This window comes from Artibeus jamaicensis, unplaced genomic scaffold (genome assembly GCF_021234435.1).
Source record: "Artibeus jamaicensis isolate MK-2021 breed Jamaican fruit bat unplaced genomic scaffold, CSHL_Jam_final contig_388, whole genome shotgun sequence".
NCBI classification, from domain to species: domain Eukaryota; kingdom Metazoa; phylum Chordata; class Mammalia; order Chiroptera; family Phyllostomidae; genus Artibeus; species Artibeus jamaicensis.
Genome location: NW_026521813.1, coordinates 84519 through 111961, shown reverse-complemented (window position 1 = coordinate 111961; position 27443 = coordinate 84519). Strand labels below are relative to the sequence as shown.

The 27443-nt window shown below is 32.8% G+C and overlaps 1 protein-coding gene across 6 annotated transcripts in view; it reads left to right on the top strand.

Annotated features, from left to right (window-relative positions):
• Positions 1 to 27443, top strand: part of FAM135A (family with sequence similarity 135 member A) — a 98022-nt gene that overhangs the window by 52227 nt on the left and 18352 nt on the right. For 3 of the 6 annotated variants that reach the window (XM_053664988.1, XM_053664987.1, XM_053664990.1), the window contains 10 exons: positions 1323 to 1400; positions 4735 to 4784; positions 7283 to 7438; positions 16582 to 16655; positions 17999 to 18153; positions 18375 to 20718; positions 22136 to 22296; positions 24484 to 24575; positions 25092 to 25189; positions 27254 to 27405. In XM_053664988.1, coding sequence (XP_053520963.1) covers positions 1323 to 1400; positions 4735 to 4784; positions 7283 to 7438; positions 16582 to 16655; positions 17999 to 18153; positions 18375 to 20718; positions 22136 to 22296; positions 24484 to 24575; positions 25092 to 25189; positions 27254 to 27405 — 3360 coding nt within the window. The remainder of the gene's footprint in view (positions 1 to 1322; positions 1401 to 4734; positions 4785 to 7282; positions 7439 to 16581; positions 16656 to 17998; positions 18154 to 18374; positions 20719 to 22135; positions 22297 to 24483; positions 24576 to 25091; positions 25190 to 27253; positions 27406 to 27443) is intronic. The other 3 variants (XM_053664991.1, XM_053664993.1, XM_053664989.1) reach the window with 3 other exon arrangements.

Below are 27443 nucleotides of genomic sequence, written 5' to 3'. Positions count from 1 at the left end.
AGTAGTACCCTATTCATAGTACTTACTCAAAATATATTTGTTTGGCCCTGGCTGGTGTAGCTCAGTGGATTGAGCACGGGCCTGGGAACCAAGCAACGACGGTTCGATTCCCAGTCAGGGCACATGCCTGGGTTGCAGGCCAGTTCCCAGCAGGGGACACACGAGAGGCAACCATACATTGATATTTCTCTCCCTCTCCCCTTCCTTTCCCCTCTAAAGGTAAATAAAATCTTAAAAAAAAATATATATATATATATATATGTTTGAATGAATGAATGAAGGAATAAACAGGACAATACAGTTTTTATTGTTGCCTGGAAAGTATTTCCATATCATTACATAGCTTATAGGAGTTTCCTAGGGATTTTTAAAATCAGGACTCATCTTCAATAAGTATTTGTTACAATACTTTGTTCTTAAATTTTTCACTACTATTTATATTTTCTGTTTATTGTGATTCAGTTTATTCTTGAATGCATCTTCTAGGAAAACATCTAAAAATACTGTTAACTACTCAAAATAAAACGATTACATATTGTTAGCTATTAATATTAATATTATTTTAATTATAGCAAAATTAAAATATAGGCACTAGATAATACTTCTATAAAACACTGTTGACTGAACATTATATTCACTAGTTTTAATAAGTGGACATAAAGTAATTCTTGATTAAAGGATGTATTTTATTTCTTTTTACTATTTAGCATTTTCTTGAGTTTTCAAATAATTATTTATTTAAAAGTCCTACACTCCATCATGCTTTGAAAAATATATCTAAAATCTACTCTGTCTTTTAAAATATGCCTTAGATTCCTTTCTGCTTTTGCCTTTTTATTTTTCTTCTAGATGAATGATGTACATTTTTTATGGCATATTGTTAAATATCGGTTTGGTGCAAGGAGCTCTTACTGAAAATGGGAGTCACAAGTTCTGAAATCTGGGCTTTGACAAGTGTTGTAACATTTCTGGGCCCCAGTATCTACACTTGTAAAAGCAAGGATTTGACTTAGCTGATCTCTGAGATCCCTGCCAACTCTAAAATCCTGAGTCTAAGAAATTAAAACAAAAATATAGATTATGAAATTTTGAGTGGTCCATACATTTAAACAGAAAATAATAAAGTAATATAAACTTGAATGTACATCATTTGTAATTCTAATAAGCTGATTAACTAACTCAAAGATTCTGCTTTAGTGTTCTAATCTAACTACACTATCAGATCAATGCTAAGTCTATTAATTAACAACTTGGAAAATTCTAGTAGATTTTGTTGTAAAAGGAGTATAGTAACTAGTGCTGTGTGCAATCCTTATAACTAGCCAAGGCCCACATGCAGGTCCTTTATGAGCGCCTTCTAAGAAGAAAACAGCCACGAACCCAGAAAGACACCTGTCTAGGTATGTTTACAAACAAATAGGTTAAGTAAATAATCCCTTTTTTTTAGTATGGAATTTTGCTTTACATTAATGTCAAATTTTATCAATATGTATTTATATAATATATTTCTCACTGCCCTTATTTAAGAACTTTGAGAATTTGGTATGTAAGTAAGCTTTGGTTAATTTCTTAATGTGTACACAATGATATTGAAGTTTTTATTTAAAATTAGAAATAGTAAATGCAAAGATTTCCTTTAGCTCTTTCTATACTCTTTTTGAGTTCCCAAAACAGCACTTTTTGGAAACCATGTTTATTACGAGAATTAGAAGGTTTAATGATATTGCCTTAAAATTGCTCAAAGTCAGTTTATCTTTGGGTAGGGTTTAATGATAATGAAATGTGGTTTAAAAAACTGAAGTTAATATTAAGAGAAACATCTTCAGTATATGGTTTTGTTTTTAGTGTCAATTTGCATTTATTTTTTATTCTAAATTTAAAAAGCAAAATAGTATCAAGGCACCTCTATCCAGATATTTTACATATTGTAAAGGAAATGTTTTAATCACATAACTTTATTGATGTATTTCCCTATACATCTTAGACTTTTGTTCTTGAATAGCAATAAAGCTTAATTTACCATCTTTTCATAGGTATAATTAAAAGTTTTTAATCTACATCAAATAGATCATCACAATTCCATTTTTAAAAATATATGAAAGACTATAGAAATTAAAATAAAATCATAGTGTGCCTTAGTTTGTAGGAGTGTGAACAAAAGAAAATTAGGGAGCTAAAATCTCTTTTAACATTTCTCAGATGGAAACTAGCTCAGAATATTTAAGTTTGGTCAACTGTCACTAAAACTTAAGAGAGAAACAGATTTTCTTATCAGGAAGAAATGACAAAAGTTGAAGATTTATTATAATCATTATTTTGGAATATAACTTTTTATTTTTCTATAAAGGATTTGACTGTGGTCATTTGTGACATCTATTAGTGTTCTTTTTAGCAATAAAAATATACTTCTCCCCCAATAAATTTATAAAAACCTAAAAAAGAGAATAAGTAGTTGAGCTAAAAAATATATATGTACTTCTCATTTAAACTATTGTACTGACAGCCCATCAATTTACATGTAAGCACTGTAAATAATTTTATAGAATGCTGCTTTATGTAATAAGACCTATATAAAGAAAGGCCCAGTTTTAGTTAAGTAGGAAAAGACTTGATTGAAAACTAAAGTGTAATGAATTAAATTATACTTTTATTAATACTTTTATTAAGTGATGCATCTATTAAGATATCTTTGATTTTTAATAGCTAGCATTATATTGGCATTTTCTGAGCTGTGTTATAAATATTGGTTGAATGAGCGAGGAGATAAATGGATGGATTTAGAAAATAAGATACATTTTACTATTTGACATAGCAACCCCACTTTTGTTAACCTATTATTATTGAAATAAGAATGCTAGTATGTAAAGATAGGTTTACAAGCATGTTTACTATAATATTGTTCTTAGTATCAAAACACTGAAAACAAAGATAAATGTCCATAATTTGGCAGAGTGGAATATAGAAGAAATTATGAGGCACTCATACCAAAGAATATTATGCAAACCATTTTTAAAAAATGCTGTAGGCTGTTTACCAGATTTCCATAGAATACTGCTGAGAGAAAAAGGGAAATTACAGAAAGTGTATGAAATACAATCTCATATTTGTAAAGCAGTGACTGAAGAACTCATATGTATACAATACATATATTTGAAAAATGTGGAAGGGTATGTTCTAGACTATAATCTTGGATTATCAGGAGGAGCTAAAATTAATAATTTTATGTAAGATAGTGATCACATTTATACATTTCTATAAAGTTATAAAATTGTATAGGTATATGTTATATTAAGAAGAAAAAATAATTAAAATAGAATATTAAACTCAGGTAACTCTACTAAATGATTTTTGAAATCATTTGAGCTCAAAGAGTTTGAGGTTAAGTTTTGCTTTTAAACATTCTTTAAGGTGTCATTTATGTTGAAGTAACTCTTACTACCCATAATGCAAGCATACCAGTTATTAATAGATCTTATATGTAAAAAGTAGAAAAATGTATCAAACTCAATCACTGATTTATCTCACAATGAAATGATATATGAAATCTTAGCAGATTTCTGTAGTTATCAATGGGTTGATCAAATTTGTAATATATTTCTTGGTATATTTTAGTAACTATAATTTTATTTATATAGTTTGTGAATTACAAAATATATGTTTTCTACTGGTTTTAGTTACCAATAGACTATCTGTTGTTCACATCATAGTTTGGTTACATTTACCACATAACTGTAACTGCTTATTTTAGTAAATGTAAATGTTGATCATTCTTTTTATCAAGTAGTAACATTCATTTTACCTTGAGATAGTGAGCTGATGAACAAACAGGGATTTCACAGAAAGTATTCCTGTCTTTGTGTTAGAATGATCAATTAAACTCTCTTTGAGCAACACAACAGTGGAATTTTGTGTGATCACAAGTATGCTGTTATAGTTGTTTTAGGAGAACTCATTCTGGTTTGATTTCTGATAAAAAATTAAGCATATCTAAATACATATTTCAAACCCTAGGAAAATTTTCTCCTGAAAACAAAACAACTAGTAATTCTTTTTATTATGTTAGTTTCTATATCCTGTTGTATGTATTACTACTTTAATTGTAAATTAATCTGTACATCCTCTGCATAGATGGTTGTAGCATATATTAAATAAATCAGAATTGAATGGAAAAAAATTGCCTCACTTTTAGACTTAAAGAAAACTGACTATTAAACTGAATTAGAATCTTACTTTTTAATGAAAAGGATTTTGTCATTTGTTTGTATTAAATAGCCTATACTTCAGGTATGTTTTAAATACTTTTTGCTCATAAAAATTAATTTGACTTGGATTTTTTAGGAATACGTTCATAAGAAGCAAGGCACATACACATACAAGACAAAATACCAAGCTTTAGTGGAATTTACAACATGTGAAATGCAATAAAACCCAATTTTTTGTTTTGTTGTTCCTGTGATACAGATATAAAACTTACTTTAGGTGTATAGTCAATGTTTCCTCGACTGTGTTAGCCTTTTATGAGAACCGAAACACTAACAGAGCATATAATTTAGTAATTACCTACATGATTAGTGTGCATATGAAAATACATTATGTTGAAATTTGATTCATTATATGTCTGGATATTTTTTAACTTTCTGGTTTTTAAAAGGCAATTTAGCTTATATGATTTCAAAAATAATTTTCAGATCTAACATTTAAATACTTTGTTTAATTACTCTTTAATCCTTTTAGAGGAAATGGATGTAGAAGCTCGGCTTACTGAACTATGTGAAGAAGTTAAGGTACTTGGATTTTTAGAATTGTGTTTCCTATTCTAAAGTTGTGTCTAAGAAAACATAATAGTTAATTATCCTTCCTAATATGCAAAGACAAACTTTTTGATCATAGTAGAACCACAGCTTAGTTGATCAAAAGATATTTGACTTGAGCATGAAGTTAAATTATCTTTAAACTGTATAGTATTACCCTGGCTGGTGTGGCTTATTTGGTTGGGGCATCATCCCATAAACCAAAAGGTTGCAGCTTCTATTCCTGGTCAGGGCACATGCCTGGATTGCAGGTTCAATGCCAGTCAGGGCCCATGTGAGAGGCAACCAGTTGATCTTTCGCTCACTTTGTTTCCCCCCCCTTCTCCCTCCCTTCCCATCTCTCTAAAATTAATAAAAACATGTCCTTCATTGAGGATTTTTTAAAAAGCTTATTAGCTTCATTTTTAATACTTATAAATTATTTCCTGGGAGAAAACACTCTCATGTATAGATTTATTAGATGTTGATAAATCAGTATTTATCATATGTTCACTCCGTTGGCTTCATTTCCAGAATTATGGAATTAGTTAATGTTTTTTTTTAGTTTATCCATAAATTCTGGGGGCTTTTTAAAAAATCTGAAGTCTATAATTCCTTACTCATTTATTTATTCATTTAGTAAATATTTATTCAGTGACAACTGTGTACCAGTGACCAAAGTCGCAAAAATGAATAAAAGACCAACTCTTCATTTATTATTAATTTTGCTGAAATTTTGTCTAATGTGTTCTTTGAGTTAGGGTAGATAAATGAAAATTTGGTTTGGGTGAATGAAGAAAAGCTCGCTGAATTGCTGACTTCAAAAAGAAGTACAAAATTAACTGAAATTAAGAGTGTCATATGTGATAAGCAACATTTGGGGGTGGGTGGGAAGTTTATTTGCTTTAGAAAGGGAGGGTAGAGATAAATTAGTGTAATTTGACACACAGTGAACTTGACCAACTGTCTTTTCATGTCCAAATTTAGTCATCCAGTAGGTAATAGGTCTAGAGATCAAGAGAGATGTGATCCAGAGATATAAATTACCATCTCTATATCAACAGTAATTAAAACTATGGAAGTGACTTTCAACTGTCATCTGAATAGACTACCTCTACCTTCTTTAGGACAGAAAAAATGAAATCAACATCTATATATATTTAAGAGTAGATATCTTAGTGTTACTAGTAATTGAAGACAAATTTTGCAGCAGGATATTATCTGCCTGAAAACTGGCCGCTGCCTCAACAAATTAAAGAAAAATTTATCCTCATAATAAATATGCTTGTCCAAAAGAGAAGCAGTTGTTCTGATTTACAGTCTTTTGTTATTGTTGGTTCAGGAAGCCTTATTTTATCATTCAAGAAAACCAACTACCTTTAAAAAGATTTCGTATAATCTAGCTCCATAGTATAATCTAGCACTCTTAACTTTTATCATCAGTTTAGGTGAATGTTTAAATGTTTAGTAGTGAAATAAATTAATACCACTGGTACAACACTCATAATAGCTTGTTATAATTGTTTACCCACTTTTCTTTCCTCACTAGACTATAAGCTTTTCATATTAATGTTTAAATCTGTAGAATGTTAAAAACTACCATTTAAAATGTGCTCAGTGAACAGTGGATGAATGTTAGGAAGAGAAAGAAGTGGTTGGCAACTCTGTAAAAGAATTATCACAAGCCCTGGTTGGGGTGGCTCAGTTGGATAGAAGCATCATCCCATAACCAAAAGGTTATGGGTTCAATTCCTGGTCAGGACACATAACCTGGGTTGCTGGTTCAATCCTTAGTACGAGTACATATGAGAGACAACCAATCCATCCTTCTCACTGACATGGATGTTTTTCTCTCCTTTTCTTATTTTCTAAAAAGTAATGAAAAAAATGTCCTCAGGTGAAGATTAAAACAAAAAAATCACACACAAAATATAATGTAGGAACATAGGAGTGACAGAAAAGAAGTACTGTAGAAGGTACCCGAGTCCTTTGTGAGGAGCTAGTACTTATTTAGTACTTACTTAGTACTTAATAAGTACTAAAGGTCTTTTAAGTACTTATTTACATTGCCTATGGGAGGAGGAAAATCTTAAGATTTTAAGATTTTATTATTTTTCAAAGATTTTAAAACTTTCTGCATGATTTGTGTGTTATGTTAAAAATTCCCAGTATTTTCATGTTTGGAGCTCATCGTGCTATATAGAACCCTGGTTTTTAATTTTGGACTTTGACAGTATTGCAGTTATAAAATCCCTCAGATTTTGAAATAATAGTTAAGTTGTTGAAAATTGCTATAGAATATAGAATATTTCTATAGAATATCAAATAGAAAAAAGCCATTGATCTTTTGTTCTCTTTCTACACACCCACACACATTTCTTTTTAAAACTAAAAATTTGCCTTTGTGTTGATATTGTCAACAATGTATTATATTGAGATGTGTTATAGTAAGTCTCAGAGAGCAGTGAAAAATTTTTATCTTGTCATTTCAGAAAATAGAAAATCCTGATGAACTGGCAGAACTTATAAATATGAATCTCGCACAACTGTGCTCACTTCTAATGGCTTTATGGGGACAATTTCTGGAAGTTATAACACTACATGAAGAACTAAGACTATTATTAGCACAAGAGAACCATACTTTCAGGGTAAGTTAAGTGATGTTAGAGCATTTTAATGAGTATTATCATTTATCTTCGGAAATTTCTTATGAGTAAAAAGCCTTATATTTACCTCATGTTGATAAATCAGAAAAGAGACTATTTATTATTGAGTTATTGTTTGATTCTCGTGCGTAATTGAAACACGAAACATACAAGAAGAGACAGGTAAGCAGTGGCAGAAACTAACAAAGGTTATAGGGAAAAGCCATGAGACAATCAAACCCATGAATAAACCAATTATCTATCATAAAGTAGGAATGAAAGTAAAAAGGGTTAAAAGCAAAGTAGAGAGAGCCAGAGATAGAGAACATGTGAATGAAAGAATGGCCAGAAAAGGGAGCAACAAATGCTTGCTTCTGAAACACCAGCTACTAGAGTAATATCAGGATATTAATCTATTTTGTTGTTTCCTAAATGGCAGTGAACAGCACTCCAGTATCAGAAGAACTAGCTGTTTGGATACAGAATCACTTACCCAGATGGCTTTGCTATATATTTCATAAAAATTCCACACAGGCTGAGATAACCTGAGCATATCTTTATCTCTTATTAACCACAAACCTTTCATATCCAGAATTACGTTTCTTTATTTGTATATAATATGAATTTTTTAGTTATCTTTTTGTATTGGTATCTACCTTACCTTCATTGTGATTAGGACCCCACCTGTATGATTTCAGAACTTTAATATTCTTTGAGACCTGGTTTATTTACAGCCAGGATGTATATTCTTCAGGTTGCTAGTTAAGTTTAAAATCATTTTGTTTATATTTTTCATATTTTTAATGAGTTATCAATGATCAAGGAAAAATGTGGTAAAATCTCTCAAAATGATTATGAGTTTGTTCTTATTTGCTGTTACCAGATAGTCAGTGGCAGAGACAGGGTTTAGACCCAGGCAGTATTGCTCAATAGTTTGTGTCCTTCACCACTTGATATTTCACCTCTCAAAGTAGAGAAGAGAATGATATCAAGGATCAGAGGCAATTTTATAGCATTATATTTTATGGAGCTCAGGCATTCTGGGTGGAACAGGAACAAGACGGTATATTTAATAGTCAGAAAGTAGCTGGTAAACACAACTTTGAAAAAAGGAGAAAGAAAGAAGACCAAGACAAAAATTAGCATTGGAAACTAAAATTCCATAGATAAACTATGAAGTTTTACCTATGGCTTCCCTTTATCACCCCATTCCAGATACTAAACTAGGCGTATTTAACTCTTAAAGGAATCAAGGAGGGGTAATTAAGATTCATTGAGAAAGTACCCTAATGTCACTTAACCAGGGATGATAAGCTTGCTCTGCTCTGCCCTGCTGTGTATCACAAAACCTGTAGAAATGGTAGCGTATTTTGTCCTTTGGTTCCCATTTGTGTAATTCAGCAGGAATTTTGCTCACATGGAATATCTGTATTCTGAGAATAGATAGCTAAGGCTACAAAATTAAAGCAGTCTAAGGGTCATTCATTGTGTATACAGGGACATTTGGCTATAATAAAGTCTACAGGCTGTCTGATAATGTATTTAGAAGCTGCAAAATTACACTAAGTCACAGGAGTGAATCTATAAAGTGGAATCTTTTCTTGTTGAGTTAAAAGCAGATAGTGAAGGAATGAGTTGGACTAAAAAGAGGAAATGTAGATCTTTTCTTGAAAAGAAAAATTTAATGAACTAACTCAATATTGGTTCAACTATATTTTTCATATCAAGAATCAGAAATGGATAAATTCCTAGAAATAAAGTACAAACACTGAATCATGAAGAAATGAAAAATTTGAACACTCCCAAAGTCAGTACAAGTCCAGCATTCCCCTGATACCAAAGCCAGATATGGACACAACAAGAAAACTACAGACCAATATCCCTCATCAATATAGATACAAAAATTCTTCACAAAGTATTAGCAAACCAAATCCATCAAATTAAAAGGTACAGATTCCATGGTTGCACAGTATTTATCACTGGGATGCAAGCATGATTTAGCATCTACAAATCAATAACTGTGACACATTGATACACCACATTAATAAAAGGAAAAATAAAAATTATTTGCTCATCTCAATAGATGCAGAAGAAGTATTTGAGAAATATATCTATAGTGTCTGGCACAAATAACACCCCTTTTTATTGCAAAATCATAAGTGTAATTTTGTAACATAACAGTATTACAGTCAAGCACAATATGACATTTTAGGTGAAATGTTGAAATTAAAACTAAATGATTACACCCAGATTATTACCCTACCAACCATACTCAAGCCAGCATTACTTCTGCTGGACCCTGTATTTTTATGGGTTGCCTATTTACTCTCTTCATAGTGTCCTTTGAGGCATAGGACATGAGTTCAGGAAGAAAAGTTTTAAATTCTTTTTTTTTCCAGTAAAAGGGTCTTACAAATTAAGACAGATATATTCAAAAGTTACTTTTGGTAAAGTTTTTAAACAGTACAACATAACTCTTTTTAATTGAGAGAAAGTATCGTATTTATGGCTACTACTGAACACAGTTTTCTTGGAATCATTAATTACATGTTTGGGAAAATCCACATGGTAAGGAGGAGAAAAGGATTTTTAAATCTATATTTATGTAATGCACATGTCTGTGTTATAGTAGACTGTCATGTCTGATATCAGTATATATTTTTAAAAAATTTATAATCCTCAAAGGCTTAGCACAGAAACTTCTTTCAAGAGGTCTAAATTTTATGAACTCCTATACAAGCTTCCTGAATGATAGTTGATAATGTGTTTTGAAAACCAGGCATGAAATCTAATATCTACTTCTACTGTTTAACAAATTAACTGGTGGAAAAAAATGAAATAATACATTTTGTGTCTTTAATCAATGTTGGCACATATACCTATATAACATGAGTTTTCCTCCCCCTTGAAAATTATCATGCTGCTAAAGTCCTCAACAAAATACTAGTGAACCAAATCCAGTAATACATTAAAAGAGATCATACACTGTGATTAGGTGGGATTTATTCTGGGGATTCAAGGTTCACACAATATTAGCAAATCAACAAAATGAAGGATAAAAATCACATGATCATATCATTAGATACAGAAAAGGTATTTTATAAAATAGTCTCTGATACGGGGTTAATTTCCAAAATTTATAGAGAATTTATACAACTCAACAGCAACAAAACAACTTAAAAACTGGGCAAGGACCTGAGTAGACACTTCTCCAAGGAGGGCTCACCAGTGGCCAATAGACATATGAAAAGCTGATCATCTATAATCAGAGGAATACATATTAAAACCACAATGAGATATCACTTCACGCTTGTCAGAATGGCTATCAAAAAATCAACAACAGGTGTTGGCAGGGATGTGGAGAAAAGGGAAGTCTCTTGCATTGTTGCTGGGAATGTAGATTGTTGCAACCACTGTGGAAAGCAGTATGGAGTTCAAAAAATTTAAGGTGGAACTGCTTTATGGCCCAGTGATTCCACTTTTGGAAATATATCCAAAGAAATCCAAAACACTAATTTGAAAGTATATGTGCACCCTACGTTCATTACAACATTCTTTACAATAGCCAAGATCTGAAAGCAGGCCAAGTGCCCATCTATAGATGAGTGGGTAAAAAGGCAGTGGCACATGTATACAATGGACCTGGAGAACATTATGCTAAATAAAATATGGCAGTAAAAAATTATCTTGCAATAAAATATGATAAAGTTACTTCCTATTTAAGTTATTGAGAGCTCTCTCTAGTTTGAAAAAAAATAAAGATAAAAGTGTGTTGTCTTCAAGGTAATAGGAAATAAAGTAAAAAATTAGGATAATGTGAAACATGGCAAATGAAAAAACAGTTTGCTGAAGTAAGTGACTTTGAAGAGCATACCAAAGCAAAATGGTTAGGGAATCACTAAAGTTTTTATCACTGTTTGAAAAATACTTAGAGAAGTCATGTTAGCATGAAATTCCTCAGTCAGTGATAGTGTTTTAGATGCTTTTAGAAATCAACTGACAAAATCCGTGAAAAAGGGTAGTCAAAAGTACGTATTTACATTTAGTCATTATCCCTGGGAATTGGACTTTGCACTGGCGAAGTGTTGAATATCAATGTAAACAAATTTTGTGAAGATTCTCTAAAAACCAAAATAATATATAATGGGATCACAAATGTACTCTTGCCAAACTAATGAAAAAAAGTTTAGTGTTACACTATTGACTTGGGATAAAATCTCTGAAAGATTAGAGGGATTAGAAAATAGCTGTATCTCAAAACTCTTAGACTAAGTGAGGATGATGTTCATAGTTGAACTTAATCTTTAGAAATAAAATCTTACAGAACCAGGATTATATTCTTAATTCATTTTTAAAAAAATACTCAACCAAGGATAAGCTTAGGTAAAGAAAACATGGTTTCAGGAGAAACAACGATGGGTTGCCTCCCACATGCACCCCAATGGGGGGTTGAACCTGCAACCCTCTGGTGTATAGGATGATGCTGCAACCAACTGAACTACCTGACAGGGCAGCAATTCATTTTTGAACTTGATCGAAGTGAGTTAGGCAAGTATACCATCTCCCTTTGTCAATGAAACACAATAGATGTTAGAAACTACATAGTCAGGAGATGGGCAAGGACATGAGAGGAATAGAACATGGATGTTATCATGCCAACCTACCAGATTAGAATATATGTATTTATCTTCATGGAGTGAAGGTATATTTTTATTTTACTGAGGTAAAGTTTAAATCTAGTAAAATGCACAGATTTTAAATGTACAGTCAAATGAGTTTTGACAGTCTGTTCACCTATGTCACTAATACCCCAGTCAATGAACAGGACATTTCCATTACTTCAGACAATTATCTGTGCTTCTTTTCTGTCAATTTCTGCACCCCCAAAAGCAATCTTTGTCCTGGTTTCTATCAATAATGTTTAATTTTATCTATTTTTAAAGTCCATAAAAATAGACACAGTAATATATATTCTTTCTGTGGCTAACTTGTTTCACTGAACATAATTTTTTTAGATTCCCCCATGTTGTTAATCAGTAATTTTTTTCTCCCTGAGTAGTATTCCAGTGTATAATGTACCAGAGTTCTTTTCTTTTTTCTCCTGTTGATGATTTGTTTTCAGTTTTGGCTATTATGAATAAAGATAATATAAACATTCTTCTACATATCTTTTTTGCAAACATGTTTTTATTTTCTGTTTCATTAATCTTTTATATATCTTTATGTCAGCTATTCTCAACCATTTCCATTTCATGGCACACATAAACTAATTACTAAAAATCTACGGCCCACCAAAAAATAGATTTTTTATCAGTCTGACAAAAAATAGGAATAATTTCGATTCATTCACATTGGAATGGCTGTTGTTGTGTTGGCATTGTCACTTTTTTTGGCATTTATTTATTTATTTTAATATATTTTTTATTTTATCGATTATGCCATTACATTTGCTCTATTTCCCCCCTCCATTCCCCTCCACTCTGCACATCCCTCCCCCACCATTTCCCCCCTTTAGTTCATGAACACGTGTCTCAAGTTCTTTAGATTCTATATTTCCCATACTATCCTTACCCTCCCCCCTATCTATTTTCTGTGTACTGTCTATGCTACTTATTTTCTATACCTTCTCCCCCCTTCTCCTTCTCTCACTCCCCTGTTGTTAACCCTCCATGTGATCTTATTTCTATGGTTCTGCTCCTAATCTAGCTGTCCTCTTAGTTTGCTTTTGTTTTAGGTGTGGTTGTTAATAGGTGTGAGTTTGCTGTCCTTTCACTGTTCATCTTTTTTATCTTCTTTTTCTTAGGTAAGTCCCTTTAACATTTCATATAATAAGGGCTTGGTGCTGATGAACTCCTTGAATTTGGTCTTCTCTGAGAAGCACTTTATCTGCCCTTCCATTCTAAATGAAAGCTTTGCTGGATAGATCAATCTTGGATGTAGGTCTTTGGTTTTCATGACTTGGAATACTTCTTTCCAGCCCCTTCTTGCCTGTAAGGTCTCTTTTGAGAAATCTGCTGACAGTCTGATGGGAACTCCTTTGTAGGTGACTGTCCCCTTATCTCTTGCTGCTTCCAGAATTCTCTCCTTCATTTTCATCTTGGCTAATATAATGATGATGTGGCTTGGTGTGTTCCTTCTTGGGTCCAACTTCTTTGGGACTCTCTGAGCTTCCTGTATTTCCTGGAAGTCTATTTCCTTTGCCAGAATGGGGAAGTTCTCCTTTATTATCTGTTCGAATAACTTTTCTACTCGTTGCTCTTTCTCTTCCCCTTCTAGTACCCCTATAATTCGGATGTTGGAATGTTTAAAGATGTCCTGGAGGTTCCTAAGCCTCCCCTCATTTTTTTGAATTCTTGTTTCTTCATATTTTTCTGTTTGGTTCTTTTTTCCTTCCTTCTCGTCTATTTCCTTGATTTGAGTCCCAGTTTCCTTTCCATTACTATTGGTTTCCTGTGCATTACCAATTAGTTTAGTCTTCATATGTTCCTCTAATTTGTGACTAAAATCAACCAGTTCTGTGAGCATCCTGATCACCAGTGTTTTGAACTGTGCATCTGAAAGTATGGCTATTTCTTCATCGCTTAGATTTATTGGCTCTGGAGCTCTGAGTTGTTCTTGAGCCATGTTTGTGCCTGTTGCATGTGAGGAGAGGCACCTTAGGTGTTCACCAGGGTGGGGCCACCCAGGTCACTGGTTTGTGATGCTGTATGTGGGGGCAGGGTCAGAGAGGGAGCAATGGCGGTCCTCTCCGCTTGCCCAGTCCGCCTCACTGCTCACCCCTGCCTGTTTATCTGAGCACAAATGTGGGAGCCCGCCGCCCTGCCCCGCAGGGGCCTGCTCGATCTGTCTCAATGCTCACCTCTTCACTGGTTTATCTGCGCACAAATGCACAACCGCCTGCAGACAGCCAGTTAAGCCTCTTCCCTGGGTCTGCCGGTAGCAAGCCCACACCTGGGATCCGCACCCTCAGCTGCCTGCGCACTGCCTGGGTTGGGGGATCTTTCTTGCCCCACGTGCTCCGCTGCTGGCTTCGCCCCTCTCACCAGTTTAGCAGAGTGGTTTGTTGTTTTCGGACTCCATATTGTTCGATTTTCTGTGTGGTTTGGTTGCATTTATTGTTGTTAAAACTTTGTTGTTTTTAGATTTGGTTGTGCGAGGATGCAAAGTGTTTCCATCTACGCCTCCATCTTGGTGGAAGTCTCCATTGTCAGTTTTTTTATTTCACAATCTAAGGGAGAAGAAGTCAGTGCCCCTGACTAAATAGTCTGGTATTGCATGTTTTAAAAGTTCTTGTGACACCCTGGTTGGAAATCAGGGTGTTAATAGCACACTAATTTGTCATAATATATATTACTCATATCTTAAGTTTGAATTTGTAAATTTAACATTATTTCCATGTATGTCTTTTGCCCCAAATTGAGCTGTGCTGTCACTGGATGGCAGGCATAATTTAGTTATGCCCACACAATGCAGTTAATAGGCTTATTCATTACACAGCATGAAAATTGTGGCGGGAGAATTTAGAAAGAAATCTTTGCATGGGTGCACAGAGGAAAGCAGTTTCTGGTAACAGGGATTCTTAATACAAAAGGAAAGCAATAAGAGGTTTGGAGCACAAGATTTGGAATTTCTCAAATTTTTATTTGAATCCCATGTTTATCACTTGCTAGGTGTGTTATCTTTTGGCCAGGTACTTAACCTCTTGGTGCCCATTTTCTCATTCATGGTTTTTATATGGTTTAAATGAAAGAAAGGAAATGAAGTGCTTATTAGCACAGAGCCAGGTAGGTAGAGTGCTGTCAAGAAATGAATGGTTCTTGTAGGAATCAGGGAAAGCAGAGAGAGAAGGAAAAGCAACTAGCCAGTTTTGTAGTCCTGGCTACAATTGAACAAATCCAGATGACTTCGGGCTGCATTTGTTCATATTTTATAGCCCTCAAGGAAAACATCTCTAATAGATAGACAGGCAGACAGGTATTTTTCATCTTTACCTCTGTGTTAGCAAAAAGAGGCAGTTGGAGGACATTTGAAAGTAAAGACACATCTTGCATCTTTGTAGATGCCTCATACCTTCCTGTCCCTACCTCCCTCATTGTCTTGTTTCTCTGAAGACCCAGTCTCACCGCTTAGGGAAACAAGTTTAATAAGTCAGAAATTCAACTAGCCACATGTTGATAACCAGTAAAATATATCACCAATGTATTGTATATTAAAAGCCAAAGAACCCTAAATTATATTTTTCTTTAGAAAAGAAAATTAGATGTAATATAATTTTGAGACATAAAATAGTATCTCCTTCCAATATCCTCCAAGCAAAACATTTTTTCATCTCCTAACTAGTGCTTTCATATTGCTCTAGTAGCGGACAGGTTCTTGTTTCGCATAATTAGAAATGAAAGGATAAAAATACAAACATGATGAAAGAAGTATTTAATTAGATTCAACCAGTATTTACCAAGTACTTGCTTCTATAACATACCAAGATATATATAATATACCAAGATATATATATTATACATTAGGAAACAATTCACACGAGCAGTTATTTTAAGGAAAAAAGTTGTGAATGATATAATGGCAATTACAATAGCTTTTATATATATGCATTTTCCAGATTAAAAACTGCTATCAAATAGTTTGTTTTTATCTCATTTATTCTTCAAAATAACCTCATATATAGAACAAGTGTTAAGCAGAATTTGAAAATGAATCATCCAAGGCTCAGGTGAAATGGCCAAAGTCACAATACCAGTAAGTCAGTGAGCCATTTTGGATGGCATTTGCTTGAATACCTGGCACATAGCATGGTGGAAATGCTATCCGATTCTATCATTTTTTCCCCATGTGCTGGGTACTGTTTGTGAGACTGGGGATGTAGTGGTGAATAAGAGAAATAGATTTTTGTCTTCAAGGAAAATAAATGGTGGATCTGTAATGTAAACCTAAATTTCTCATTTTACATTGTTGTTTCTTTTATTTCACACAGTACCAGAATACAGTTCTTTAAAAACACTGAGGAGGAGATTAATTCTCACAGGGGTGGTTAGGGAAGGCCCACTGAAGGGTTTTCTTTCCCTATCATTTCATGGCTGATTGACTTTTTTAAATGTACCATGTTATTCATGTTCCCTTTTGCAATTTTTTAGGTACGCAGGTTTTCCGAGGCATTCTTTTGTTTCGAACATCCACGAGAAGCTATCATTGCATATCAGGAACTTCAGTGAGTAGCATAAATCCAAAATTAAAATGATTTTATCTTTTTACATTTGATGTTCATTTCAAGATTTATCAGTGATAGAATACACAATATTCAAAATGAAGAAATTAAGAGAATTTCTTCAAATATACTCTATTTAATCAAATTAGACCTAATCTTATGAATTACTTTTATGGAAGACGCATACCTTATATGAAGATGTGTGTTGCACTATATCCCCTCCCCACATAATCAGATCTGTAATACTATAATGTTGGTAGTCCCATACAGCTCTAGCTGCAGTCTTCTATTTGGCCATCTTGTTGTATCTTTATTTCCACAGGTCAGAATCTCTTATGTTCATTACTGTATATTAGAGATTTTCCTAAGTAGTCTGACTGGCACTGTGTTCTTTTATATCTGCTGCCAAGTATATTTTGATTGGTTTACTTTGGCTTTAAAGATTATTTTAAGGACATTGTACTGAGCAAAAGAAGCTAGACCTAAAAGAGTAGATACTGTATGATTCTATTTATATGAAGTTCTGGAACATGCAAAACTAAGGTGAAAGAACACTGGTTGTTTTATTGTTGACTTAGGCTGGGAGTTTGACTGGAAAAACATGAGAGTATTCTCTGGGTAGATGGAAATAGCCTGTATTAGGTATCCATTTGTCAAATGGCTAAGATTTGTATATTTCAGTCATGTGAATTTACCTAAAAAATTAACTATAAATAGTAATGGAATGTGAGGATAAATAGTGAGTGGGGGTATAGGTAAAACAAGAAGGACAGAATGTTAATTGTTGAAGCTGAGTGATTGGGTTTATTACAATATTCTGTTTACTATGATTTGTTTAAAATATTCCATGAGAAAATGTTTTTAAAAAATTTGTTTTGTACTAGAAAGTTATACATCTTGTTTTAAAAAGCTATTAATTATATTTATCAATATGTATAAGTACATATTTATCAATATGTATATATTTATCAATATGTAAAAATGCAGTGAAATGCATTTTTTTCACTACCATCAAAACATTAGTAGGCATTTGAGTTTTCTCCTATATGCTATTCTCAAGAACTGAGGAAGTTCAGACATTAAGCATAGGTAAGTCACTTTGAAATAACATTTAAAAGTATAGATGAAAATAATAGAAATTAGATAATTTTTCAACAGATAATTTTTCAGTAATCTTCTTACCAGTTTTTCTCTCTGAACAATGAGCTCTTTCATAAGGAGGTTATATCTTGAGGAAGGGGCATAGGAATGGTGAGGGGAAGGGGAACGAATGGGTATAGAATCTGTTAAGTGGAAGTAGGTGTAATTTTTTTAAATTACAGTCTGACTTAAGAAATATTTTTCAGTGCTCAGAGTCATCTACAGATGTGCACCGCTATCAAAAATACTTCCTTCTGCAGTTCTCTTCCACCCCTACCTATTGAATGTAGTGAATTAGATGGAGATCTCAATTCATTACCTATAATCTTTGAAGATAGGTATTTAGATTCAGTTATTGAAGGTAAGTATAATCTAACTAAAATATATAAGCTCCTGTGTCATTTTCAGTATATTCTTCCTAATATGCATAAAACCATTCCCCAATGTAGGTCTGTTTCCTTTCCCCTCCAGTTTTATTTATTTTTGAGGATATTAGAAAGTTATAGTCAGAAAAAGTAGTCTTAATCATATGAGTTCTCACACCTTGTTTTAAACCTGAATCTCTTTTTCTTTGGATAAAAGACTTAGATGCACCCTGGATGGGAGTTCAGAATCTTCAGAGATCAGAGTCCACTAGAATGGATAAATATGACACTGAAGAAAGATCCATAACTGGACCTTCTAGCCCAGAGGTGAAAGTCAGACCTGCTGGTGCCTCCAATTTTTGCTATACAGAAGGTGAAAAGCAGCTAACAAAATCTCTAAAAGGAAAGAATGAAGAATCAAATAAATCCAAGGTTAAGGTCACTAAACTCATGAAAACAATGAAACCTGAAAATACAAAAAAAATAATAAAACAGAACTCTAAGGATTCTGTGGTTTTAGTAGGCTACAAATGTTTGAAAAGTACAGCATCAAGTGATCTGTTTACATGCTTTGAAGGCAGTCCTTCACATAGTCAGAAGGAAGGTCTGGATCCCACAGTATGTGGATATAATTTTGACCTAAAGACCTACATCAGACAGACAAGTGAAAATGAAACTAGCTATTTGCCAACAAATAGGACTGAACAAAAGTCTCCAGATATTGAAAACATGCAACCAGACTTTTTTGATCCTTTGAACTCTGGCCACCTAAATCTTTGTGCAAATTTGTCCATTTCAGGTAAACTTGATATCTCCCAGGACGATAATGAAATTACACCAGTGGAATTCAGTGTGGCAACCAGAAGTTCATCAGATGATTGTCATGATCATCAAGCAATTCCATCTTCAGACGTTAGAACAATTAAAGAAAATCCCTGCAATAAAGAATGTTTCAGTGGAGATAAAACTGTTAAAATAGGACCTTGGACAGAGCTTCAACCAGATGAAATACTTGTGGATAGTTTACAACTACCCAACTCTGAGTACTTAGAATCTAACTGTAAATCTAAATCTAAAGACATAACACTTGAAAAGGAGGCTTTGCAGGAAGCAAACTGTCGTTCTGTTGGAGAATCATTAGCTAAGTTAAGAAGTAATCAACCTGCTTCTTATACAAAAGAATATCATGTTGTAGTAAGTGGAGATACAATTAAGTTACCAGATATTAATGCTACATATGCCTCATCTAGATTTTCAGATTCAGGTGTTGAAAGTGAACCAAGTTCTTTTGCAACACATCCAAACCCTGATGTAGTGCTTGAAATTGTGCAAGGGCAGGGTCCTTACAATAATGAAAGGTTATTTCCTCAGCTTTTGATGAAACCTGACTATAATATAAAATTTTCATTAGGAAGTCATTGTACTGAAAGTACAAGTGCTTTAAGTGAAATACAGTCATCTTTGACGTCCATAAACTCTCTACCTTCCGATGATGAGTTGTCACCTGATGAAAATTCTAAGAAATCTGTTGTACCTGAATGTCATTTAAGTGATAGCAAAACTGTATTAAATCGAGGAACAATTGATTTGCCAAAATGTGATGCCAGTAAAAAGTCAAGTATTGTTTTACAACAGCAGAGTGTCATATTTTCAGAGCATTTGGACAATGAAACTATAGCAATAAATTTCTTAAATTTGAGCACTAAAGACCCTTTACAAATTGTTTTTTCAGATGAAGATACTTCCAGTGATGTGAAAAGTAGTTGCAGCTCCAAACCTAACTTGGACACTGTATGTAAAGACTCCCAGAGTCCTGATAAATCTAATGACTCTACAGGGACAGCAGTTACATTAAATTCAAATCTGGTTGGTTTAGATGCCCCTTGTGTTGTTTCAGGTTCCATTTATACTAATACAGAAGTTAGTGAAGATAGAACTGTGGAAAGAAAAAATAGTGATGCATTAGATCTCAAACAAATAAATTCAGAAGCCCCTACAGTTAAAAGTGAAACTCATCTGGGTACAAGTGACCCTTTTTCAAACAGTCCTGATATGGTAAAACAAGGGCTTGTGGAAGATTATTTTGGCTCTCAGAGCAGTACGGATATTTCTGACACATGTGCTCTTAGCTGTGACAGTTCAGTTAGCCCTCAGAAGGAAACTCTTGAAAAAGAAATTAGTAATCTTCAGCAGGAACAGGGTAATGAGGAGGAAGAGCAGGATCAACAGATGGTTCAAAATGGGTATTACGAAGAAACAGATTATTCAGCTTTGGATGGAACAGTAAATGCTTACTACACAAACAGAGATGCACTAGAAGAAGAAAGACTTATAAAATCGGAAAAATTAAACAGTGAATTTCTGAGGGATGGTATTAATATGCCTGCTGTCTGTACTTCTGGTTGTCTGTCCTTCCCATCTGCACCACAAGAATCTCCTTGTAGTGTTAAGTATTCTAAAAGTAAATTTGATGCCATTACAAAGCAGCCAAGCAGCACTTCTTACAGCTTCACTTCATCAGTTTCCTGGTATGAAAATTCACCAAAACCTCAAATACAAGCGTAAGTAATGGAGCACAAAAACACATACTACTAGATAAATATAGAGATACATTTTTATATTATATTTTATTATATATATACATATATTTTTTCCTCTGAGTTCCATAATACAAAAAGTGCTTCTTTAATTAATTAACTAATTATACAGTTTTAGTGAACTCATACAATTTGACAGACCTGTAGTTCCCTGTATTATTGTCCTATTCTATAGGCTAGACATTCCTGATACAAATTTTCCATTGGCAGTTTTATGTTAAAAGTATGGAATAATTACAGTTAAAATCTTTTTTTAAATTAGTACCTATTCACCCACGTTAATTCCAAGACAAAAGTTAGGTTTTATAAGTACATCCAGCAAATAAAAACAATGTTAGATAGTGAATAAGAGGTTAGAAGAAACTTTAAACTTACCAGACCCAGATTGCCTCAGCTAAGTCAGTAGTTTCCAGGACTGAGATTTCATGGACAGAAAAAAAATGCAGAAGATTTTGACCATGACATAGGTTTACTAACCTGGTATTTGTCTTCAAAATATTCTACTTTTTTGCTCCAGATAGAGTTATACTCCCTGAAGTTAAAGTTCTGGGCATGTCTTCAGTAGATTTTTAAAATTCTCAAATTATTCTGATTATACACGTAATTAAAATCCATAGTGCCTAAAGCTAGCAAAACCAGATAACTGATAACAGCCTATTAAAGAATTACTGTTTCTTAGTCATTAATGAAAAACATTGTCTGTGTGTCTTTACCTAGTATATTCTGCTCTGTTTAGTGTTCATCAGTTTTTTTTGAGTTTTATCAGTCCAAATGATATAATGTTAAAAATAACTTTTGATGTTTGCAATCCCCAAGTTCATCAGTCACTCATTCCAGATGAATATGTGTCATCAATTATATTTAGTCACATCCCCCCTTGGTTCTGCTTCTTATTGCTGTTTTTAGAGAAAAATACAAATAACCTAATCTACTAAATACTGTAACTACCATTCTCACTGTTTTACTTCGTAAACAGCTCTTTCCCTTATTTTAATGTAAGATTAAAAAGGAGTAAAGAGGACAGGATATAATTACAGATGAAGCATCAGATCGTCATCTTTCTAATACTTCTTCCAGCTTTTCTATGCATTCAATATAAAATTTTGTAAAAAGCATTAATTCCACTCCTCCTATTTTCTTAATTTCACATTTAGAAGAATATTTTAAGTAATTGTAGATTTAAAATAGTAGTTATATTTGATCAGAATATGTACTAAAAATAGTAAGGAAAATTACTGTGATTTCTGAGAGTAATTGAGATGATGCCACATATTTTGAGTATTTTAAAAACATGATTTCTGGGTTTCCTCTTTTTTGCAATTCCATAAATTCAGCAGATTGTCTTTTTGGTTCTAAAAACTGAAGGTAGTATTTGCTTCAGCTTCCTTCAGGCAAAAGAAGAATTAAAGCAACTTAAACTCCCTGGGTTCATGTACAGTGATGTCCCTCTCCTGGCATCCTCAGCCCCCTATTTTAGCATGGAAGAAGAAGATGGTTCTGAAGATGGAGTACATCTCATCGTCTGTGTACATGGTTTAGATGGTATGTAACCCATAGCAATTCAATTATGTTTTCTTTTCCTAATAGGTCTCATTTCATTTTATTTAATCTTTGAACTAAAAAAAGGTTTCTAAATTGCATAAATTAATTGAATTGTAAATACATTCCAAAGCAGGAATATGCTTAATTGTGGTAAGTATAATATTATATTTCTTTTTAAGTGAATTTTACATAAAACTGACATCCATGTGCCAATATTTTATTTATTTTAACTTTTAACTTTGGATTTTTCTGTCTTCTCTTTTACTTTAATTTTATTTTTTAGATTTTATTTATTTATTTATTTAGGAACAGAGGTGGAGAAACATTAGCCTGTGATCGTGTCTCATGCCCCCAACTGGGGACCTGGCCCACAACCCAGGCACATACCCTGACTGGGAATTGAACCTGTCACCCTGTGGTTCATAGGCCAGCACTCAGTCCACTGAGCTACAACAGCCAGTGCACTCTTACTGTGTTTTTTTTTTTTTCTTTCCAGCTATTAGTCCCCTCACGGCAATCATTTTATCTCTCTTTGATAGTCTTCCTCATTTCTGCTTAGTTGGATTCTTTAAATCTCACAGGTATCTCAGGGCTACAAAAGTCAATACCTTAAAGTTAAAATAAAAGGTTCACTGATTAATTAGGTGTTAAGTTAACCTTCTAAATAACCTGACTATGGTGCTATAGTGTTATGATAGCTAGTTTGATTACTCAACAGACTTTTTCTTGATTAGGAATTATATTAGAAGATGCAAATATCTCTAGACTAGCAGAGTATTGCTGTCATGTTATTCTCTAAGAACAAATTGACAAAAGATTTTATAGATTATAAAATATTAAATAGGTCCAAAATAGTAAATTCTCATGAAATTGGAGATTTTCTCAAAAAAAAAAAAAGACAGAACCATCTCTCAAGAAAAGAAATAGCTCAAATACTAACCTCTTCCATCCCAGTAATGAAATTTTCAAAGCCTTAGCCCCCAAGGAAAATGTTATGGTTCAGTAGACTTTACCATTTTGAAGGCAATATTATCTCTGTTATATAAATTTGTTGCAGAATAATATAAAACAATTATGGAATGCAGCTTACTTTGTTTCTTAAAGTTAACCTAACCTTGTTACCAAATCTGAAAAAAGACATCACACCCATAACCCTCCAAAAGAGTAGGTCAACCTGGCATAAATATACTTAATAAAATTGTAGCAGTGTTACAGAAAAATAATTAATGAATTTTTTAAATGTCCAAAAAAACCTGTAGCAAATAGGATTTAATTCCCAGAATGCAAATATAAGAATATATTTAAAATTTATTAATAAAATACACTATATCAGCAAATCAAGTAAGGAACTATTGATAAAATTATTATCCATTCCCAATTATGACAACTAAGCATCAAACTAGCCCTAGATCATTAATATGATTGAACATTTATATTTCTAGCCAGTGGGACACATACTCAGTAGTGAAACACTAGAGGCGTTCCTTTTAAAGTCAGGAATGAAAGTTATCTTTCAGTACATGAAATACCTAAAAGATTATATATCTCCATATGTATATGAAGGGTAAAAGTTCAGCAATTGATAATGACATGTTTATTCCTAAATAAACCAAAGGAACTAGCTAAAAAGCCACTAATTTTTAAAGATAATCTTTATATTTATATATTGTCTATATTATAAAAATCTTAATATCTACATAATATTTATAATAAGTATTTTCTATTTCTAGATATCTTGTAAGTTAGTTAAAATAAACTCTCCTAGATTATTTAAATGGATTTTTATTTCCATTCATTCATACCAGTACCACCAAGTGAAAGCTAACAGATTAAATCTAAACCTAAAATGCATTCCAGGTTTGTGATCATGTAGTTTAGAGTAGTGATGGTAAGGAGTGCTTCAGTCAGTCCTTCACAGTTACTAGAGCTAGTGATCACAAGTGGGTGCTGACAGAGCACTACACAGAGTAATACACTGTTAGGTGGGAAGGTGAAAAACATCAATGTGACCAGAACTTAAAGAACAAAACTATTGAAAGGTATTGTCTGGCTAATGGAAATCAGCTTTGAAATAAAAATTGACAACTCTGTTTTGCACTGCACTGTCTATTCACAACTGGCACGATCATAATACCTTTTACTTTATCTTCTCTTTCAGACATAATTTTTATTTTTTTTATTTTCTAGGTAACAGTGCAGATCTGCGATTAGTAAAAACTTACATTGAACTTGGACTGCCTGGGGGAAGAATTGATTTTCTTATGTCAGAGAGAAATCAGGTACAATATCACAGTGTTTTCAGTGGAAGCAAATAATTTTATACTAGTTTCTGCCTAAATATTTGCTTACTACAAACTGCCTGGTAGTGATAGAAATAAATTTTTTGAAATAATTTTTCTAATTTCTGTAAAACTTAACATTAATGCATATCCCCAGTAAGTAAAAATATTTTATAGTTCTATTTATGAGCTCTTCACATATGGATTTTCTAGAATTTCACATTCCTATGCAAATATTTTATTAATTAAATTATTATAGATAACGTTAAATTCTGGTAGTGGGCTAAACAGTTAAACACCTAACTGAAGTGTTATTTAAAATATTGAACCTTTTTTTCCCCTAGAAATTTACTTTTTCTCATTTTAATGCAGTTAATACTGTATTTACCAAATTCCATTTTAAAAACTGGGCTTAGCCATATTTTCAGTACCTAAATTAAAAATAATGTTTGTAGTCAAGTTTTCATGTGATTATACATATACAGTATATGATGTGTCTGTTTTGCTTTTGTTTAGAATGATACTTTTGCTGATTTTGATAGCATGACCGATCGCCTTCTGGATGAGATAATACAATATATTCAGATATATAGTCTAACAGTCTCAAAAATAAGGTAACTTCTATAATATTACACTATTTTTATATCTTCATGAATTACAGAAAAATTAAACAGAATTTGTGATAGTTTTGTTGTCCTATTCTGAATATATAGGAGACCACAACTCAAATTAGCTTAAAAAGAAAAGAAAAATTAAAAGATTTTAAGGAAAGGCCACATTTTATATGATTCTGTTTATATGAATTGTCCTAAATTAGTAAATTTATAGAGAAGAAGGTTGGTGATTGCTTAGAGATGGGGGAAATGGGAGAGAGGGAGGTGAGAGCTACAGGTTACGTGGTTTTTTTTTGAGGTGGTGAAATGTTATAAAATTTCTTGAAGTAATGGCTGCACAATCTGAATACACCAAAAACCATTGAATTGTACACTTTAAATGGCTGACTTATGTGGTATGTGAATTATATCTCAGAAAAAGCTGTTACCAAAAGAAAGGTTTTAGGGCGATAGATATATTTTATACACACACACGTAAAACAATAGAAATATTTTCAAAATTTTATGACTCTACTCTGTGGGTTTTCCACAAGCAAGAGATGATGATCAAACCAGTATGTATCATCATTTCATTAGATATTGTGGATATGAGAGAAAAAATATTTGTTTCTTCTAGTCCATTAGGAATTAAAAGTCAAAACTAATCTTTCTTCCTCACAAAGAAGAAACTGATTACCTTCATATCCTGGCTAAGGTTAGAGGAAGATGCTGACTGTGTATACTATAAGCTTTTGTGGAGTTTATTTTTAGTCTGAAGTATGCAGAAGGGACTAAGAAAAGAGATAAATGTGTTTCTGTTTGAAGTCTTTTTTAAAAAAACACAAACATTTCTGTTCAAATATGGGAAAAGATATAAGTATCTTTGGGGGAAGGAGAAATTATTTTCTTGTTCTAATCCTCTTTATTTATGGATATTAAAATACTCTTTATTTACTAAATTTTCTACAGGGATCTTATATTTTTTATTCATTTTATGATGAAAAAATAATTTAGTTTTTTCATTCATCCACAGAAGTCCATCTTTCAGATTAAATTGTCGGTTATAATCGCCCATTGTCCAAAAGCCTGATCTGGTTGATTAAAAGACTATTTAGTTACCATCATTGCTCTCACCTCACAGCTTTAGGAACATCAGTTTGGGAGGGGAGTGTCCTGAACTTCTCACTAGTTATTTGTGTTAATCAGTGTTTAGACAGCTTTCATTTCTTCCATTGTTAATTGTCCCCAGGGATTCATATTTATTGTAAAATAATGCTAAGGAAACAGGCTCTTTTGATTTAAAATATTCCTTTATAAAGGTGAAGTGCTTTATAATTATTAGTCTTTCTCTTGGTATGATCTTAGACTTACAGTAGGAAAATGTACATGCTTTCCTTGTACCTTGAAAGTACTTAGTCAAGGAACTTGCACACTGTTGAGTGTGCACTAGAGAATAAGAGAAACAGGTATATAGTTTCTTGTAAGTCATCCCTTACAGGTACAAATTCATTATTTTTGTTTTAAATCATTATTTAAGTAAGTAATTGTATGTGTGCCCAAGGAGGCAAGTTTATCATCTAGTCAACACATTATTACTTTTAAAATGTATGTATTTCTAAGCAGTTACAAACTATAACATTTTCTATATAATACCTTGTTTCCATACAGCAGGGGTGTCAAACTCATTTTCATCAAGGGCCACATTAGCCTTGCAGTTGCCTTCAAAGGGCCAAATGTAATTTTAGGACTGTATAAATATAACTACTCCATAATAGTTAAGCGAGAGCTCAACACTGTCACCAGGTAGAAACAAAGTGGAGGGCCAGATTTGGCCCGTGGGCCTTGTGTTTGCCGCCTGTGCCACAGAGTAGGCATTTAAATCACATAATAGGAGCTTCCTACTACATTCACATTTTTTCCTTCAAAATGTAAGTTATTTTATTTCAAAATATCGAACCATAATTTTAAAACGTATTAGACAATTTTAAATTCTTAGTATTTCACCTCTATGTATAGTGATATCACCTTGATATTTGTTTTCAAAACTAATACTGTGGGAGAAATGTCATTTTTTTTCTCTTAAAGCTTTATTGGACATTCGTTGGGCAATTTAATAATCCGTTCAGTGCTTACAAGGCCAAGGTTTAAATATTACCTCAACAAACTTCATACCTTTCTATCTCTTTCTGGACCTCACCTTGGTACACTCTACAATAGCAGTGCTCTTGTTAATACAGGTAAAAAAAAGTTTTATTGTTCAGTATAAAAAATATGG